Here is a 19209-nt window from a genome sequence, read left to right on the forward strand (position 1 = left end):
GTGTAGTAATGGCCAAACAGACTGTTATAAATCTTAAAAACTGCATAAATATATACATTGTGCTTCATGGTGAAGTTTTCTTTTTAAAACTAAACCAGATGAAGCTATTACAACATGTATCTTTGCTTGAGGTTTATCTATAAAGATTACCTTACAATTCATTCCACATTAACGTACAACACATGATGGTAATAATTGTACATCCTGTATCTCACTAAGTAAGGTAGTGAGAAATTTTAAAGACATAGACATCTTTTCCTGGTGCATAAAGTCCCTAAATTACTCTAAGAGAGTCCAGACATACAGACCAGGCTTTTGTAAAAATGTTTGAAGTGCAAGAGATTCAGCTTGTGATCAACTTCAATTTAAACTTCAGTTTGGAAATCCCCTTCCTGCACGTCTAACGGCATAGAGATACATTTTTCCCATTCTGCTTGCCTTAATTCTAATACCTCTTTTGCCTCTGCATTCAATACGTTCATTGGTGAATAATGTTGGTAGTCACTGGGGTTCTTATAAGTGTCCCATTCATGCTTGCTGGGTGTTGGGTTGTCCTGTGGAAAGACATTAAAACAGCTTTATGTGTGGTTCTTGGTTTCAGTTGGAAATTTTCAGACTGCTGGAGGGCACTTTACACAGTACACTGAAATACAAAAACGACATTGTTTCAAAGCAGCTACATGTATGAATGAAAAAAAACTCCCACCATCCTCAAGTCCTTCCATAAGTCTTCACTTCTCCATATCACTCTAATCTTGTGAAGCTTCTACCGTTCCCCAACTGCAGCATGTGGCACACTGCTGCCTCACAGCGCCAGAGACCCGGGTTCAATTCCCGCCTCAGGCAACTGTCAGGCAACATTCTCCCCATGTATGCATGAGTTTCCTCCGGGTGCAGGTTAGATGAATTGGCCAGGCTAAATTGCCCGTAGTGTTAGGTGAAGGGATAAATGTAGGAGAATGGTTCTGGGTGGGCTGCACTTTGGAGGGTCGGTTGGGCTGAAGGGCTTGTTTCCACACTGTAAGTAATCTAATCATCTCTGCATTCTGGTCCCTGATTTTTAACCACAGTCAAGGCATCAGCAGACAACGACCTACATCTGGAAATATTCTCCTAATTGCTCTCATCTCCTTGAAGTCTTTAAGACTCTCCTTAAAATTGACTACTTTGTTCAGGTCTGCCCTAATACACAGTTGATGAAACTAATGTAGAGAAAAAGGTGCTTACACTACTCATTTTAAATTGATTTGCAGAACTACAGAACGGTTACAATGCCAGAGGAGATAATTCAGCCCACTCTGTTGCACCATACTTTTATTCAATTTCACAGCTATTTCAGTGTGTTTCTATAGTCTACAATAAAATTGATGTAAAATATACTTGATTAAAAATGGCAAGGTTGTGTCAAAACTATCATACTTTGATGACGCTCCTGTGCACTATTTAAAACAAAAGAACATCAGAAATAGGAGCAGTAGTACGCCATTTGGCCTCTCAAGCATTCCTTGCCATTTTACAAGATCAGGACTAATCTGCCACAATTTCTCCTGACATTACAAAATTCTATCTACCTACTCTGCAAATACTTGTGATCTAACCTCCACAATTTCCTGGGGTAGAGAATTCCAGAAATTCATTCACCTTGGGAGAAGGAATCCCTTCATTTGTCAGTTTTAAATGAGTATCCCTTATTCAGTAACTATATCTTGTTTGCAGTTTCCTCAGAGGTGAAAACATCTTCGTAAAACCTTACCCTGTCAGGCCTTTTATGTTTCAATAAAATCATTCTTTATTCTTCTACACTCAAATTAATAAAAATCTAACCTGCTTATCAGTTCTTGCTAAGTCAGCTCCTTCAAGCCAGGAGTCAGCCTGGTGAATTTCTTTCAAGCAATGTCTAATGTCAGTATATGTATTTTTAAATGTAGGACCAAAACTGTACACAGTACTCCAGATACAGCCTCAACAATACCCTGTACAGTTGTAACAGAAATTCACTATTTTTAATCTCTAGATTCCTCTGTTTAGCACTTTTGGACACACTCTATTTAAATAATCTGCCTTTTGATTGTTTCTACTATTCTTTAAACCTCACATTTTTCTACATCAAACTTCACCTGCCATGTTTTTGTCCACTCACTCAACCTATCTATATCCCCCTGCAGATTCTTTATGTCCTCAATGCAACAGGCCTTCCCACATATGTTTGTATCATCAGATAATTTGAATATAGTACACTCTTGGACCTTCGTCTAAATCATAGATATAGATGGTAAATAACAGAGGCTCTAAGATTGATCTTTGTGACACTGTACTAGTTACATTTTTCCATCCTCAGAAAGTTCCATTAATCCTAACTCTGTCTTTTGTACATTAACCAATCCGCAGTCAATGTTAATATATTACCTACACCCCCAATATCCATGGCAGTTGGAGGAGAATTGCATAAAAGACATTTGGATAAGTACTTGAATAGGAAAGGTTTGGAGGGATATGGGCCAGGAGTAGGCAGGTGGGACTAGTTTAGTTTAGGAACACGCTGGGCATGTACTGTTTAGATCGAAGGGTCTGTTTCTATGCTGTACGACTCTGTGATCCTGATTCCAGTAAATTCCACTACGGTGTGCGATATTGTTGTGATTGTCTCATTAAAGAAAAATTATTGCCCTTTGAGAGAGTAACAGGTCCCCGTCATAGTGGAGGAGACCATCAGACTGCAATAATGCAACATCAACAGTGCGAAGTAAAGCCAAACCAGCTTGAAGAGAGCAGAGAGAATTATACACCTACAAAAACTCACATCTGACCAAGGATGCTGGTCTTGAGAGCTAAAATCTACACTCCATGACAACTGAGAGTGGAACCTGTAGTCCTGATGTGAAATTTAAATAGGACAGACTGAATGGCTCCCCTCTGACTTAAAACAAAAACAGAATTACCACTAAGTTTCACCAACGAGAAGGATATGACTGATTTTGAGGTCAGGGATGAGTGTGTGAATACTCTAGAGAATGTCAATATAATGAAGTCCCACATGGCACAAAACTAAAATCACATGAGGTTTGGGGTGGGCTGGCTAGATGGATACAAAACTGGTGTGATCATATAAGATAGAGGGCAGCGTTGGAAGGCTCTTTTTCAGAATGAAGACTGGTAACTAATGGTGTTGCACAGGGATCACTCTTGTGTCCTCTGTTGTTTGTAGTATATATAAAATGATCTGGAGGAAATTTGGTCAGCTGATTAGTAAGTGTGCAGATGACATGAAGATTCATGGAGTTGCTGACAGGGTGGACAATTGTGAACTGTTACAACAGGATATAGATAGATTGGCGGTTTGGGCACAGAAATGGCAGATGGAGCTTAATCCAAATGTGAGGTGATGTATTTTGGAGGATCAAATTTAGGTGAGAATTATACAGTCAATGGCAGAACCCCAGGGGAACATTAACATACAGATAGATCTGGGTATGCGGGTGCACAGTTCCCTAAAAGTGTCAACACAGGTGGCCAAGGGGATTAAGAAGGCATATGGCATACTTGACTTCATCAGCCGACATATGGAGTACAAAAGTTGCCAAACCACATTGTAGCTATACAAAATCCTTGTTAGGTTGCATTTGGAGTATCATGTGCTGTTTTGGTCACCACATGACCAGAAGGACATGGAAGCTTTGGAAAGAGTGCAAAGAAGGTTCCAGAATGTTGCCTGGTCTCGAGGGCATTGGTTATATGGAAAGGTTAAAAAGACCAGAATTGTTTTCACTGGAAAGACAGCAGCTGAGAGAAGACCTGGTAGAGATCTATGGAATTATGAGAGGCATATTGTGAATAGTCAAAGGCTTTTTCCCAGGATTGAAGTTTCAATTACAAGGGAGCACATGTTCAAGGTGAGAGGGGGAAAGTTTAAGGGAGATGTGCAAGGCAAGTTTTTCACAGAGTGTGGTCGGAACCTGGAAGAGACTGCCAGAAGAGATGGTGGAAGCAGGCACATTGTTGACATTTATGAGGCAGCTGGATGAACATGAATAGGGAGGGAATAGAGGGATACGGATCAAATAAGGGTAGAAAGTTTGTTTTTTAGTTAACTCCAATGACACACCTTCTATAACTCCCAAATATTCTCACCTGACAGAAATTGCAGGTATCAATTTTCATTTCATAAAAGGACTGTAACTATGTTACTAATATGTAATGGCTCCAAACTCACAAACATAAAAATTAGGAGCACATCATTTGGCCCCTCTGGCCAGCTTCTCCTTTCAACAAGATCGTATCTGATCTGACTATGGTCTCATCTCTAGTTTCCTACCTGTGCCAATAACCACTGACTCCCTTGCGAGTCACAAACCTATCTACCTTTGCCTTCAGAAATAATTTACCCTGCCTCTACTGTGCTCTGGCAAACAATACCACAGATGAATAACTCCTTTAAAAAGCATCCCCCTTCTCTGTCATGCAGTGTGAGACCCCTTTTTACTTAAACTGTGTCCTCTATTTTTAATCTGCCTCCCACAAATGGAAACATCCTTTCAGCAGCCACCGTATCAAGTCATTTCAGGCACTTTTATGTTTCAAAAAGATCCCTTCCTGTTCTTCTAACCTCCAACAGGATATAGATCCAGTCTGTCTGACCTATCCTCATGGGGTAAGTTCTTTGTCACAGGAATCAGTTAAGTGAACCTTTTCTGAATTGCTTAAAATGTAAATTATATCATTTCATAGATTAAAAAATTAAAACTGTTCGCAGCACTCCAGAAGTGTTAATAATGAAACCAACATGGCTAAACAAGTTATATAAGGCACATTTTTTTTTCTCTTTTTGAAACCTGATGGTGACCAGTCAAATACATTGTTTGAAAACAGCAGATATGCATCTGTAATCTTTTGGTCATTATGGGTGAACTGTGGGATACATTTGCATTGAATAAAAGGGAATTTGTATCTTGCACAAACTGAATGTGCAATGAATGGGTTAACTATCTCACAGGTCACCTGTCTCAACTGAATGAACAAGGACCAAAAAAATCACATCTATGGTTGATGTAATATTAAGCCGTCACTTGCAAAGTGGCTAAATAAACAGCTCACGCAATATGCTAAACCTCTGAAGTGTGTCACTAAAGTCTTACAAGAATGCTGACCTTTGTCAACAGTGTTGACTTTTTAACATTCTGATCCTTACTTTCAAATCCCTCTCTTTGCCCCTCCCTATCGCTGTAATCTCCTGTAATCCTACAATCCTCTGCGATATCTGTGCTCTACCAATCCTGACCCTTTGATTATTCATGTTTTTAAATGCTCCGCCATTGATTGTTCTGTACTCAGCTGCTTAGGCCTAAACTCTAGGCTTCCACCCTACACCTCTTTGGCTCATTGCCTCACCAAGATTTACATTCCCTCACCACTTTTAGGGGCAGCACAGTGGTTGTTTGGTTAGCACTGCTGCCTCACAGCACCAGGGACCTGGTTCAATTCCAGCCTCTGTCTATGTGAAGTTTCCACATTCTTCCTGTGTATTCCTGGGTTTCCTGCAAGTACTCCATTTTCCTCCCACAAGCCAAAGATGTGCAGGTTAGGTGAATTGGCCACGCTAAATTGCCCACAGTGTTCAGGGATGTGTAAGTTATTTGCATTAAGTTAGGGGTAAATATTGGGTCTGGGTGAGTTACTCTTTCGTGGGTTGATATATGCATGTAGGGCCAAAGGGATTCTAAAAAAATGCTCCTAAAAGCCTACCTTTTTTTGACAAAGCTTTTCTATTATTGTCCTAAATATGTGGGTTATTAATTTTGTTTGCTCACACTCTGAGAAGGATGGGACAGTTTATTACACTGAAGGGTGTCAGAAAATTTGGATTATTACTGACAGACCTTTTGTCGTGTTTCTCCCTTCCTGCAGATAGTCTCATTTTAATTCATGTCACATCTCTTACCCACATATCACACCAACCTACAAATTAGCACTGTCAGCCTGCTCCGCTAGTCGATATGATTATGGACAACCCCCAGTTTTAGGCTCTCCTCTGCTCATTCACCTTGCCAAGCTTCCTCAGGATTTTACACATTTCACATCTTACTTATTTAAAATCCAGCTTAAAGCCTGAACTTTCCAACCTTTCTTCAGAGTTTAGATCAATCACTCTCGATATTAGATTAATAAACCTTCTGAGAACTGCTTCTAATCCATTTACATTCTTCTTTAAATAAGGAGATCAATACTGTACAGTACTTTTGATGTCTCACCAGTACTTTGTACAGCGGAAGCATAACCTCCTTACTTTTGGATCCTTTAATGATGTCCTGGCATAATATTTCACTGTATTTAATCTTGCAACCTCTGGAGTCCAGAGATGGAGAAGTCAGATTCTGATATGGTCTAATGAGAATAGGGAATTATGGATGCTATTGTGAAGAAGCACATATACTCAATGGAGTTGCTGTACTTACACTTGCACTACCCCTCTCATACCCTGCTGCTGAGATAGTCCATGTTTTTTCATTCTGTAGAAACAAACAGAAGGATCTGGTGAGCACATATGGATTGTTGCACAAACAGGCTAGATGCAATAGCTTTTAAAAGAAATGTCTACTTGGAAATGAATCAATACTTACTATGCTGCTTGTACTTGGGGGCTCACGGAACCTGTCCAGTGTCTGGAATTTTTGATTTAACTCCTGAAATAATTCCATATGCCGCTTTCTTGTGTGCATGACTTTCTGGAAACCGACAAGATTAACAATAAACCTTCAACTTAGTTAAAATGTACTCAAATCAGCTCATGAGATTAGAAAAAAAAATCAAAAAGCCAAAAAGGTGACGTAGTTTGGAAGATCTAATTCAGGAGGGAGGGTTACAGTAATGGCAAAACCCTTAGTAGCATCAACATATAGAGGGATCTAGGCCTACAGATCCACAGTTCCCTGAAAGTGACAACACGAATAGTAAGGTGGTCAAGAAGACATATGGCACATTTGCCTTCATCGCTCAGGACATAGAGTGTAAAAATTGGTAAGTCATGTTGCAGCTGTAATTAGGCCAAAATTGGAATATTGTGTTCAGTCCTGATCACCACACTACCAGAAAGATATTAAGGCTTTGGACATGGTATAGAGTCAGAAACCAGGGTGTTGCCTAGTTTGGAGGGTATTAGCAATGAGGAATGATTGGACAAACTTAGTTTGTTTTCACTTAAACATCAAAGGATGAGAGGTGACCTGATAGAAGTTTACAAAATTGTGAGAGACATGGAAAGAATGGATAGTCAGTTCCCTTTTGTCCCAGCATCAATTACTAAGGGACTCAGGTAAAAGGGTTTAAAGGCGATTTGAGAGGTAAGTTTTTTACACAAAAGGTGCTAAGCGACTGGATTGTGCTGCCAGTGGTTGTCATGGAGGCAGACACAATAGCAACGTTTATGAGATATCTTGACAGATATATCAAAAGGAAGGGAATAGAGTGATACGGGCTGCATACAGGCAAAAGGTTTTTAGTTTAGAAATGCATCAAGTGTCAGCACAGTCTTGGCGGGCTGTTTCTGTGCTGTACTGTTCTTTGCTAACTTACATACCAGATTTTACAAGGATGCATATGGAAAGAAATTCCAATAGCTGTCAGTGTTGAGAATTAGTTAGTGCCAATTAATTAATTAATTATTTAGTAGTTGCACAAAATGTTTTACTGAGCAGAGTGCAGGTATATATGAGATGGTATTATGTTTACTTTGTACTATTGATTTGTTTCTCCAAAATATGAATACATTCATTTTGGAAGGACTGCATCACAGAAGTTTAGTTCACAAATAATGAATTCATGATCTCTCAACATGAAATGACGAGAAATTGAAAGGTACTGAGAAGGAGTTGGACGGAAGAAGAGCTTTATCCAGGCTATATTCTCAATTTCCTCAAATTAGATCAATCTTGCTAGGAGCCTAGCACTTTTGGGCCAGAAATTAATACAATGTCAAACATTGATTGTCAATTGTACTTGTAAATCCTGAAAGCTTACTTCAAAATCCAGGTCTGAATAGCGGGACTTTCTTCTCTGCAAAACATGAAAGGAATCATTAGATTTCTTGATGTGAGATTTTAGAAGAACAGTTTCGTTTTCCTGCTTAAAGTTGCTTGTGCTGCTGTCTGATATTCTACTTTTATTCTGTCAATAGTATTGCATCTGGTCTTAAATTGTGAAGTCTGCTGATGTGATTGCACATCAGAGATTTGAATAACTTGTGACAATTTTGCCTCTTCTGGTTGGCATTTAGGGGAAAGTGGTCACAATGACCCCCATTCTTTGATATAAAATTTTGAGTGAAACTCTGAACCTAAAGTAATGCACACAAATACACATACAACTCTACCAGCACATCACGTTACGGAGAAATCAGGCTGGCACCTTATGGATTGGGCCAAACACTTTTGCTACGATGGTGAAATAGTCGCCAGTACTTACAACAATGTCTCACATGACGAATCACCTATATCAATTAAAGAGTTTGAAACAACACTCATAGGCATCAAAGCCAATTTTAAAGCAGTCAGTTATAATGACTAAAGTTCTCACCTTAATATTTGTTAATATTAATAACTCACCTTAACGTTCTCACCCTAACATCTTACCAAAGCAAACACTTGTTGAATCATTGCTTTTTGGAATAAGGCTAGAATTGTGCAGAGGTACAATCATGTGAAATGTCAGCTTATCTGCTACTTGCTGCTTTGTCCTGCTGTGTCCCTTAAATGTTTGATTTTTTTTAACAATTGCTCGGTTATCTCAAATACATGCTATACCATGAGTTTAAACGTCAGCACTCTGGCAGTTCTTACAAATTTACACAAAATTATTTATATTTTATTAAGATGAACGGAGGGCAAGTCAGAATCAGACAAACATGATGAGGCTTGTATAGGAGTGATACTCCAGCATGATGCTCAGGACAAGGAATGTGAGTGTGTGTACTTGGGGGAGGAAATGTGAGCCTGTGTATTCAGGGCAGGCTACATGAGTGCATATGTGCAGATGAGGGAATGTGAGTGCCTGTACTCATGGCAAAGAACATGCAAGCATTTGGTCAGGCAGGCAAAATACTAACACATGTACCTAGAGCTGTTAACATGTTCATTACGCTGAGAACATGTTAACTTGTATATTCAAGGCAAGGAACATAAGAGCAGTGAACATACTAACAATATGCTCAGGGGAGTGGACATGCTAACATAAACTTAGGGCAGTAAACTTGCTAATACTTAGTCTTAGCAGTGAACACGCTGACATATACACAGGGAAATGTACATGCTAATGTGCTGAGAGCAGCGAAGACACAAACACATGTATCAGGGCAGTAGATATTCCATCAAGTGCACTGGACAGCGAACAGACTAACACATATACACTTAACATCAAACATACTAAAACATGCACAAAGGAGAATGAACACTAGAACATAATTATCTGGGAAGTGAACTCACAAACATAAATGCTCAGGGGCCTAAACACTGTTCCATACACAATCTGGTTGGACTCTCAATGATAGCTCAGTGTTAGTGCTCTTGTTTGTGAAATGGAAGGCCGTAGGGCCAAATCCTGCACCAACTACTTGAGCAGGTAATCCAGTCTGACACTGCAGTTCACCACTGAGACAATGTTAGACTGTCAAGCAAGCTGTTTTTTTTAAATTAGTTGCTACACTGAACCCTTGTCTGACCTCTCAGGTGGACAAAATCCAACAACATTCCTTGGAAGAAGAGCTCGATTCTCTGGGTAAAAGGACGGAATATATTCTAGCTGAATTCGCTGATGACACTGAGATAGGGAGTTATCAAGAGAGTGGTAAATAGTCTGTAAAGGAATACAGGGTATAGGCATTTCAAATGAGGAGGCAAAAATTTGGGAAATGAAGTATAATATGGGACATGGGAGGTTGTCCAATTTGGTAAGAAGAAAAGTTGCACATTGTGTGACTGCAGTGAGATTGTGGTGGTAGAAAGGGATCTGGGTGTGCTTGTTGAGGAACGACAAAATATTCATATGCAGCTACAACAAGTAATAAGAAGACAAATGAAATATTGTTATTTTTTACAAGGAAAATTGATCAGTGCATTGTTGAGATTGCTCTAGAGTGCTATGCACACTATCAGTCTCCTTATTTGAAAGGAAAGATACTATACTGGAAGCAGTTCAGAGAAGGTTCTCTTGACAGAGTGCTGCTCTGAAAGGATTATCTTATGAAGAAGGGTTAATAAATTGGGCCTATTCTCTTCAGAGTTTAGAGTTATGAGGAATGATCATACCAATACATGGAAGATTCTCAGGGGACTTGTAAGGGAGAATATTGGGAGAATGTTTCCCCTTTCCCTATGTTCTCACCTAGATCTGGAGAACATAATGAAAGAATGAGAGAGCTTTAAAACTTATAATGTCCTTTTAGACAGATATATGGACTCCTCTCTTTCAAAGCATGGTTAATTTGTGGTACTCTCTTCTCCAAAAAAATGGTAGTCTGTATTATTAGGATACATTCAAGGTTAAGTGAATTTATATTCCAGAAGGGAATAATGGTTATCGGGGTCAAACGAGAGAGTTGAGCTATTTCCGCAAGCATTTTGTTGAATGCTAGGCAGAAGGCTCAATATTTACTCCTGCTTGCAAGTCCTTTGCGTCTATATTTATCCCTTAACCTGCTTCACTACATTATCCCAATGCTGTTTTGGTAGCTTGCTGCATACAAATTAACTGCCATGTTTGCTACATTACAACAATAACTACTCCTCAAAAATATCTAAGCTTTTGACAGTAGGGGCACAGAGAGTATGTTTCCTCTTATGGAAAGTCAGAACAGGGAGCCATCAATTAATACAGTCACCAAGATCCATTAGAGAATTCAGGAGAAACTTCTTTATCCAAAGAACAGTGAGAATATAGAACTCATTACCACAGAGAGACAATAATTTAAATATGTTGAGAGAAAATATGGGTGCCTTTTACTTGTTTTGACATCACACAAGTTGCACTGTTTTTTGGAAGGATTTGCACCTTGAGTCCTTGTGAGATTTGTTACTGTATCTTACCAAATGTGCTTAACATTATAGAGCCTTACAAGCTCTCTGTGCTGCCTCCTCTTTGATCACCTCACCATCTTTCCCTTATCTGCACCAGCATTAATAGTCATGCTACCCACTTTCACCTCACTTTATTCCTCTCTTTCATTCGTTACAGGGAAAATTTAACCCACAATAGGGCAGAAAGAGCCAGATTAACGAAAATGTGCTCAACTTTAGACTCCTCACAAGTCTCATAAGACTCTGAGGAAAGGCAAGCTGCCTGGTTGTATGATAGCACCAATCAGTACTGTCAGGCTCTGAGCAAGCTGCGACTGGCTGCTGAGAGCTAACACTCACTCTGAGTACTCTTCCCTCCTCTCCTTATGGAACTGTGGGGGTTATTTAAGAGACCTCCTGAGTTAGTAGTTAGCACACTGTCCTTTCTTTTGCTGCAGTAGAGGGTTGGTGAATCGGGAACAGTGCATTGCTGGGAGACTGGAAAGGTTACCCCACATCCCCAGTTTAGCCAGAACTGCTGAGTGACAATTACTGAGAAGATTGTAGAAAGATGCTTTTAGCCTAAACTGTGGAAATATCCATCCCACTGCACAGTGAAGATATTCCCAGGTTGACAATTCTATTCTCTCACTCACAGAAGTTACCTAGCATAGAATAGAGACCTCCCATTTCCCCTACAATAACTAGATATTACAAATCAATAATGCCTCATCTGAAGTGATAAAGTGTCATTATGTGGATAAGATCTTTACAAAAATAGAAGCAGAAAGAGAATGGAGAAAGGAGAAAAAACAGGAAAGAAGACACTGCTAGAGGGAATGTGTGAGAGATGGAAAGACTGAGCAAAGGGGGAGAACATAGAACATAGAACACAGAAAAATATAGCGCAGTACAGGCCCTTTGGCCTCGATGTTGCGCCGACTGAAGCCTACCCAACCTACACTAGCCCAATAACCTCCATATGCTTATCCAATGCCCGCTTGAATGACCATAAAGAGGGAGAGTCCACCACTGATACTGGCAGGGCATTCCATGAACTCACAACCCGCTGAGTAAAGAAATAGTGAGGGGAAGAGCAGAGGGGCCCAGAGGTGGGACATAAAGAGAGGAGCTAGACACTGAGATAGAGAGAGTGACAGGAAACTGAGAAAGCAATTCAGGATGCAAAAGGCTGAGAGGGAAAGACTTGTAAAGAAAGAGGCAGAGAAAATGACGATGAAGACAGTGAGAGAGAGAGAGAGAGAGAGAGAGAGAGATGGCAAGAGGAAGACTGAAAGGGAGCAGTACAGTGATTAAAAGGCTAATGGAAGAATTCTGTTGAGTTAACAGAATTTATCCATGATCATTAATGGCACATCACGGACTGCAACCACAGGAAATGTCAAATATGACCATTCAGGTTGATAATAATTCATAGTAGAAGAGATGCCGTTTCGGGCATGAGCCCTTCTTCAGGAAAGATGGGTTCCTGAAGAAGGCCTCATGCCCGAAACGTCGACTCTCCTGCTCCTTGGATGCTGCCTGACCTGCTGCGCTTTTCCAGCAACATATTTTCAGCTCTGATCTCCAGCATCTGCAGTCCTCACTTTCTTCTAGAATAATTCATAGTAGGCAAAATTAGGACTGCAGATGCAGGAGATCTGATTCTATATTATAGTGTTAAATTAAAAATCACATTACACCAGGTTATAGTCCAACAGGTTTAATTGGAAGCATTAGTTTTCATTCCTGATGAAGGGCTAATGCCCGAAACATCGATTTTTCTGCCCCTTGGATGCTGCCTGATCTATGGTGTTTTTCCAGCACCACTCTAATCTAGACTCAATAATTCATAGTATCATAGTAATAGCAACAGGAATAGGCCATTTGGCCCATTGAACAAGTGCCGTCATTCATTCAGATCATGGCTGATCCATTCATCGTCTCAGCTCCTCCTATCTGCATTATCCCCATAACCCTTAATTCCCCTACTATGCAAAAACCCATCCAACTATATCTTGAATATATTTAATGAAGCTGCTTTTACAGTTTCCTTGGGCAGTGAATTCCATAGATTCACTACTCTCTGCGAAAAGCAGTTTCTCCTCATCTCTGCCTTAAATCTACTCCCCTAATCTTGAGGCCATGTCCCCTAATCCTAGTCTCCCCCACCAGCAGAAACAACTTGCCTGCCTCTATCTTATCGATCCCTTTCATAATTTTATATGTTTCTATAAGATCCCCAGACTTTTTTAAACTGATGGTGAAAGGTAAACATGAACACGGCATCCAGATAACCTTTTGATATCTTCAAGAGAGGTTTACAAATTCACAAGTGTCACCAGCAAGACCACTATTTGTTGCCTACCCTAACTGCGGATGTTCCTATACTGCTTTTTAGATTTTGAGTTCTGAATTACGCCCCAGTACCAGTAAACAACAATGATGTCATTCCAAGTCAGGGTGGTGCATTGCAGAAGGTGATGTTCCTAAACGTCTGCTATTCTTGGACAGTGCTATCACAGGAGCATTATTGAGTTGTTGCACTATATCTTGTAGATTATATGCATTGTTGCTATTACATGCAGACAAAATCAGTTTGGTTAAAGACTAGCATCTATGCTACTGGGGATTTCAGGAACAGGCTGAAATGGGTCATCCACTCAGCATATCTGGTTGAAAACCTGTTGTAAATGGTTATCTGCAATGGCTGCAGCTTGGGCTATGGCCAACAATGTACAAGAGTCCACTGTGCATGTTCTGTGGATTACTGTTTCCCCTGTTGTACTATTTGAGTGCCTCATTTTTCCCAAGTATGTATGAATTAATTTGATGTTGCAATTTGTAAAGCATGGTGCCAAGAAGACCAGGGAACTGAGTATATATCTCAGTATAACTTGTGCAGCTGAGCAAGTATGCCCAGTATACCCCAATTCCTCCTCTTGAGATCTCTGCCCAAAGATGGGTTTGCCCCACAGCACCGTATCCTCCATCAGGGAAGGGAAGGGAAGGGAGAGGATGGAAAGGAGGTAGGTTCCCAATCAATCCCACCTGCAACAGGATTCAAATCCTATGCAATTGGCATACTGGCCAACTGAAGCAATCTGTGCCCCTACCAAGGATCTGTTACAAATGAACAAGAAAGAGAGATAGATCATTAAGCCTCTTGACCTTACTCCACACTCAACAAAAGAAGAATATAAGACCTTAGGATAAAGGAGCAGAATTAGACCATTTGATACATCGAGTCTCATAACTAATCTAACTGTAATCTCAAACTTACATTCCCTCCATAACCCTTCACTCTTTCCTTAACAAACATCTCTCTACCTCTTAAACATATTCAAAAACTCTGCTTACATCATATTTTTAGGAAGAGAGATCCAAAGTCTCACAATCCGCTAAGAAAATGCTTTGTCGCATGCATTATAAACAGGCAACCACTTATTTTTAAATACATTTTCACACACAGGCTGTAGCCTTGATAATGATGGTAGAGGCTCCAGTTTCTTCCCATCACATAGTGTGACCAGGAATCTCTCCCACTCGTATTTGTTGTCACTGGCTTGTGTTGAAAAAATTTGCAGATTGATACTCAAACTGTTTGACTGCATTACCAACAAATCTCCTGTGGCCATTGAGTCCTGAAACTGGATTTGAATCCAGAGTTCAGGCCCAGAAAAAGGGACACTATCCATTGCATCCCATGACCTCTGATTTCTTATCCTACCCTGATATAAGCATAACTGAATTGAATTGGATTGAATTTATTGTCACGTGTACAGAAGCACAGTGAAAAGCTTTGTCTTGTGAGCAATACAGGCAGATCATGTAGTTAAGTAGCATAGATAAGTAAATAATAGGTAAACAGCGGCAAAAACAAAAACACGGGTACAGGCGAATGTTAAGAGTTTGAGAGTCCATTCAGTATTCTAGCAATAGTATGGTAGAAACTGTTACGAAACTGGCTGGTGCGTGTGTTCAGGCTTCTGAACCTTCTCCCCGATGGTAGAGTTTGAAGAAAAGCATTTCCAGGTTGGGATGGAACTTTGAGAATGCTGGCAGCCTTTCCTTGACAGTGGGCCTGGTAAATAGATTCTACAGATGGGAGATTGGCCTTTGTGATTGTCCAGGCTGAGTTCACATTCTCTGTAACCGTCTCCGATCTTGAATGGTACAGTTGCCATACCAGGTAATGATACACCCAAACAGAATGTTCTCGATGACGCACCTACAAAAGTTGGCAAGGGTATTCACTCTCATGCCAAATTTCCTCAGCTGCCTGAGGAAGAAAAGATGCTGTTGGGCCTTTGTAACCAGTGTGTCCACATAAAGAGTCCAAGAAAGCTTGTTTTGGATGACCACTCTCGGGAGCTTGATACCCTCTACTCGTTCCACCTCTGTGCTGTTAATATGGGTGGGGTGGGGCATGAATAACATCCCGCCAAAAGTCAATAATGAGCTCCAATGCTGGTTTTGCTGGCATTGAGAGCTAGGTTGTTCTCATTTACCAGGTCTTCCACCTCCCATCTGTAGTCTGTTTCGTCACCATCTGAGATTCAACCAGCTATGGTGCTGTCATCAGCAAACTTGTAAATGGTATTAGTCTGGTATTTGGTGATGCAGTCATGGGTATACAGTGAGTACAGCAGGGGGGCTGAGTATGCACCCCTGGGGGGGGTTCCAGTGTTGAGTGTTGGTGAGGACTCAGTACCTGACTCACAGAGCCTAAATTAAAAACAGATGTAATCCAAACACAAATATTTGAAGCAAAAATAGGAATTGCTGGAGAAACCCAGCAGGTCTGGCAACATCTGTGGGGAGAAAGCAGAATTAACTAGTTCAGGTCTGGTGGCTCAGTCATTAGCACTGCTGCTTCATCGTGCCAAGTACTGGATTCAATTCCACCCTCGGCTGACTGTACAGTTTGCACATTCTCCCTGTGGTCTGCTCGAGTTTCCTCCCACAATCCAAAGATGTGTAGGTTAGGTGGATTAGCCATGGGAAATGGGGGTTACAGGGATAGGGTATGGGGGTGAGTCTGAGTGAGATGCTGTTCAGACGGTTGCTGTGGGCTCGATAGGCTGAATGGCCTGCTTCCACATTGTAGGGATTCTAGGATTCCTCGGAACAAACATTTGGTATGGTTTTATTGAATATCCTGGCAACATCGGAGGCTGGAGGATTGTTTTGCCTCCTTGTGAGTAACTGCTTGTGTTAATTGCAGACTTGCAAAAGAAGAAGCAATACATCCAATAGTTTTCACAATGGAGCCCCAATGAAGTTGACAAAGTGCAGGCTGTGTATTCTCAGTCAAGTGTGGTACTAGGAAAGCACAACAGTGCTTTTGAGCATCTGAGGAGCAGGAGAATTGACGTTTCGAGCATAAGCCCTTCATCAGGAATCAGATTGTCGAAACTTCGATTCTCCCACTTCTCAGATGCTGCCTGACCTACTGTGCTTTTCCAGCACCACACTCTCGACTCTGATCTCCAGCATCTGCAGTCCTCACTTTCCCCACTGTGTATTCTGAGCCTTAGATGCTCATCAGCCTCTCCAGCCATCTGTTAAAATAACCATGTAATTCCAAATGGAGAGCTTGTCCCTCCAGGTATACTCTCATTGTGACAAAATCCGATGTAGGAATCGCCCATGAAAATGCAAGAGGATCCCACTGACACCAGCCTGCTTACACCTTCTAGTGATACGCTTGGAAGCATACATAGAGTCAAAGCCAAATACCCAAAATGTAAGGTTCCTTGTAAGAAACAATGTATTGAGACACCATGGCTGGGTTTGCTGTACAGGAGGGCAGGAAAAAGCGTGGCAGAGCTGTAGAGATAGGGAATTCAATTGTCAGGGGAATAAATAGGCATTTCTGTAGCCACTGAGGTGATATCTATCAATGAAGGCTTACCAGCCATTAAACTTGCACTGTCCACAAAAATGGTGCTGAGCAGGCACCTCTGCTTTGTGTCCAATTCCTCCTTTATTCAAACGTGTAGGCCCTATGCTTCCTGCTCTAGGGATGGTACAGTAGTACAGCATGTTTTCCTAAACTCAGGTAAGCCAGATACAACAGCATCTGAATCATTGCTTCCACATTCACAAATTTAATAATGTGGCTGATGGCTGCACGTACCTATTACGTATTTGTGTCAAGTTGTTGCTTGCATTATCTCATAAGAACGTAAGGGACAGGAATAGGCAAGTCAGCCCCTCGAGCCTACGCTGCCATTTGGTATGATCATAGCTAATTTCATCTCAGCCTCAACTCCACTTTACTGCCCACTCCCCATAACCTTTCAACTCCATACAAATTTAAAATCTGTCCTCTCCTCCTTAAATTTACTCAATGTTCGAGCGTCCATCACAACCTGGAGTAGTGAATTCCACAGATTCATTACTCTTTGAAAGAAGACATTTCTCCTCATCCCTGTTTTAAATTTGCCATCCCTTATCCTAAAACTATGACGTCTTGTTCTAGATTACCCCACATGAGAACACATCCCCTCTGTCTACTTTGTCAATTCCTTTCAGCATCTTCTACACTGCTGTGGCTGGATTCACTTTGGAACATCCATGAGGCTCAGGGAATCATGGATAGTATATTTAGTAAGTTGGTCACACTGCAGATAAAAATTACTGAAGAAGGTAGGGAATGTGTGATCAACAGACAGAGGAAGAGTAGGGAGGTAGTGTAGGGGTCCCCTGTGGTCATCTCCCTCCAAAACAGTATACTATTAGGGGAAATGGCTCACCAAGGGAAGCTGGCAGCAGCTGGGTTCATGGCACCATGGCTGGGTCTGCTGCACAGGAGGGCAGGAAAAAGAGTGGCAGAGCTGTAGAGATAGGGGATTCAATTGTCAGGGGAATAAATAGGCATTTCTGTGGGCACAAACCAGAGTCCAGGATGGTATATTGCCTCCCTGGTGCAAGAGTGAAGCATGTCTTGGAGCGGCTGCAGGACATTCTGGAGCGGGAGGGTGAACAGCCAACTTCATGGTGCGTATAGGCACCAAGATTATTGGTAAAAATGTGATGAGGTCCTACAAGCTGAACTTAAGAGGTTAGGAGTTAAACACAGGATCTCAAATGTAGCAATCTTAGGATTATTACCAATGCCATGTTCTAGCTAAGATGAATGTGTGACTTAAGGGAGGCATTCAAATTCCTGGGACACTGGAACCAGTTCTGAGGGTAGGTGGGACAAGTATAAACTGGACAGTCTGCACTTGGGTAGGACTGGAACCAACATCCTGGACGAATGTTTCCTTGTGCTGTTGGGAAGGGTTTAAACTAACATGGTAGGACGATGGGAACCAATGCAAGAAGTTGGAGGGAAGTAAAGTGGGGACAGAAAAAAAGGTAATAAAGGGAAAAGTGAAAATGAAAGGCAGAGAAATCAAAGACAAAAGTCAAAAAGAGCCACATTACATCATAATTCTAAAATGGCAACAAATGTCAAAAAAAAATGAGCCTGAAGGCTGTGTCTCACTGGAAGGAGCATTTGCAATAAGGTGGATGAATTAACTGTGTGGACAGTTAATAATGGATATAATATAATTAGGATCACGAAGGCCTGGCCTCAAGGTGACCAAGGATGGGAACTCAACATCCAAGGTTATTCAATTTTCAGGAAAGATAAATGGAAAGGAAAAGGAGGTGAGGTATATTGTCAGTTATGGAGGAGATTAACACAATAGTAAGGGAGGACATTAGTCTGGACAATGTGGAATCTATATGGGTGGAGCTGCAGAACACTAAAGGTAAAAATACATTAGTGAGAATTGTGTACACACTACCCAAATGGGGATGGCATCAAACAGGAAACCAGAGATGCGTGCAGTAAGGGTACAGCAGTTGTTATGGGTGACTTCATCTACATATTGTTTGGACTAACCAAACTGGTACCAATGCAAGGGAGGAGGGTTTCTTGGAATGTATGGTTTCCTTGAGCAATATGTTGAGGAATCAACTGGAGAGCAAGCTATCCTAACCTGGGTATTGTGTAATGAGAGGATTAATTAGCAACCTTGTGGTGTGAGATCCTTTGGGGAAGACTGACCATAATATGGTAGAATTCTTCATTAAGGTGGAGTGTGACACAGTTAAATCTGAGACTAGGGTCCAGAATTTAAAGAAAGGTAACATTGATGGTATGAGGCAT

At 41.0% G+C, this 19209-nt stretch overlaps 1 protein-coding gene across 1 annotated transcript in view; it reads right to left on the minus strand.

The window, feature by feature from the left end:
- Window positions 1–167: 167 nt before the first annotated feature.
- adgrb3 (adhesion G protein-coupled receptor B3) overlaps window positions 168–19209 on the minus strand; it is an 870525-nt gene continuing 851483 nt past the window's right edge. The window contains exons 29-31 of the mRNA XM_060821286.1: window positions 8011–8046; window positions 6615–6719; window positions 168–554 (exon numbers count right to left, since the gene is read on the minus strand). Coding sequence (XP_060677269.1) covers window positions 366–554; window positions 6615–6719; window positions 8011–8046 — 330 coding nt within the window. The 3' untranslated portion in view covers window positions 168–365. The remainder of the gene's footprint in view (window positions 555–6614; window positions 6720–8010; window positions 8047–19209) is intronic.

Source organism: Hemiscyllium ocellatum, chromosome 3, assembly GCF_020745735.1.
Source record: "Hemiscyllium ocellatum isolate sHemOce1 chromosome 3, sHemOce1.pat.X.cur, whole genome shotgun sequence".
In the NCBI taxonomy this organism is placed as follows: domain Eukaryota; kingdom Metazoa; phylum Chordata; class Chondrichthyes; order Orectolobiformes; family Hemiscylliidae; genus Hemiscyllium; species Hemiscyllium ocellatum.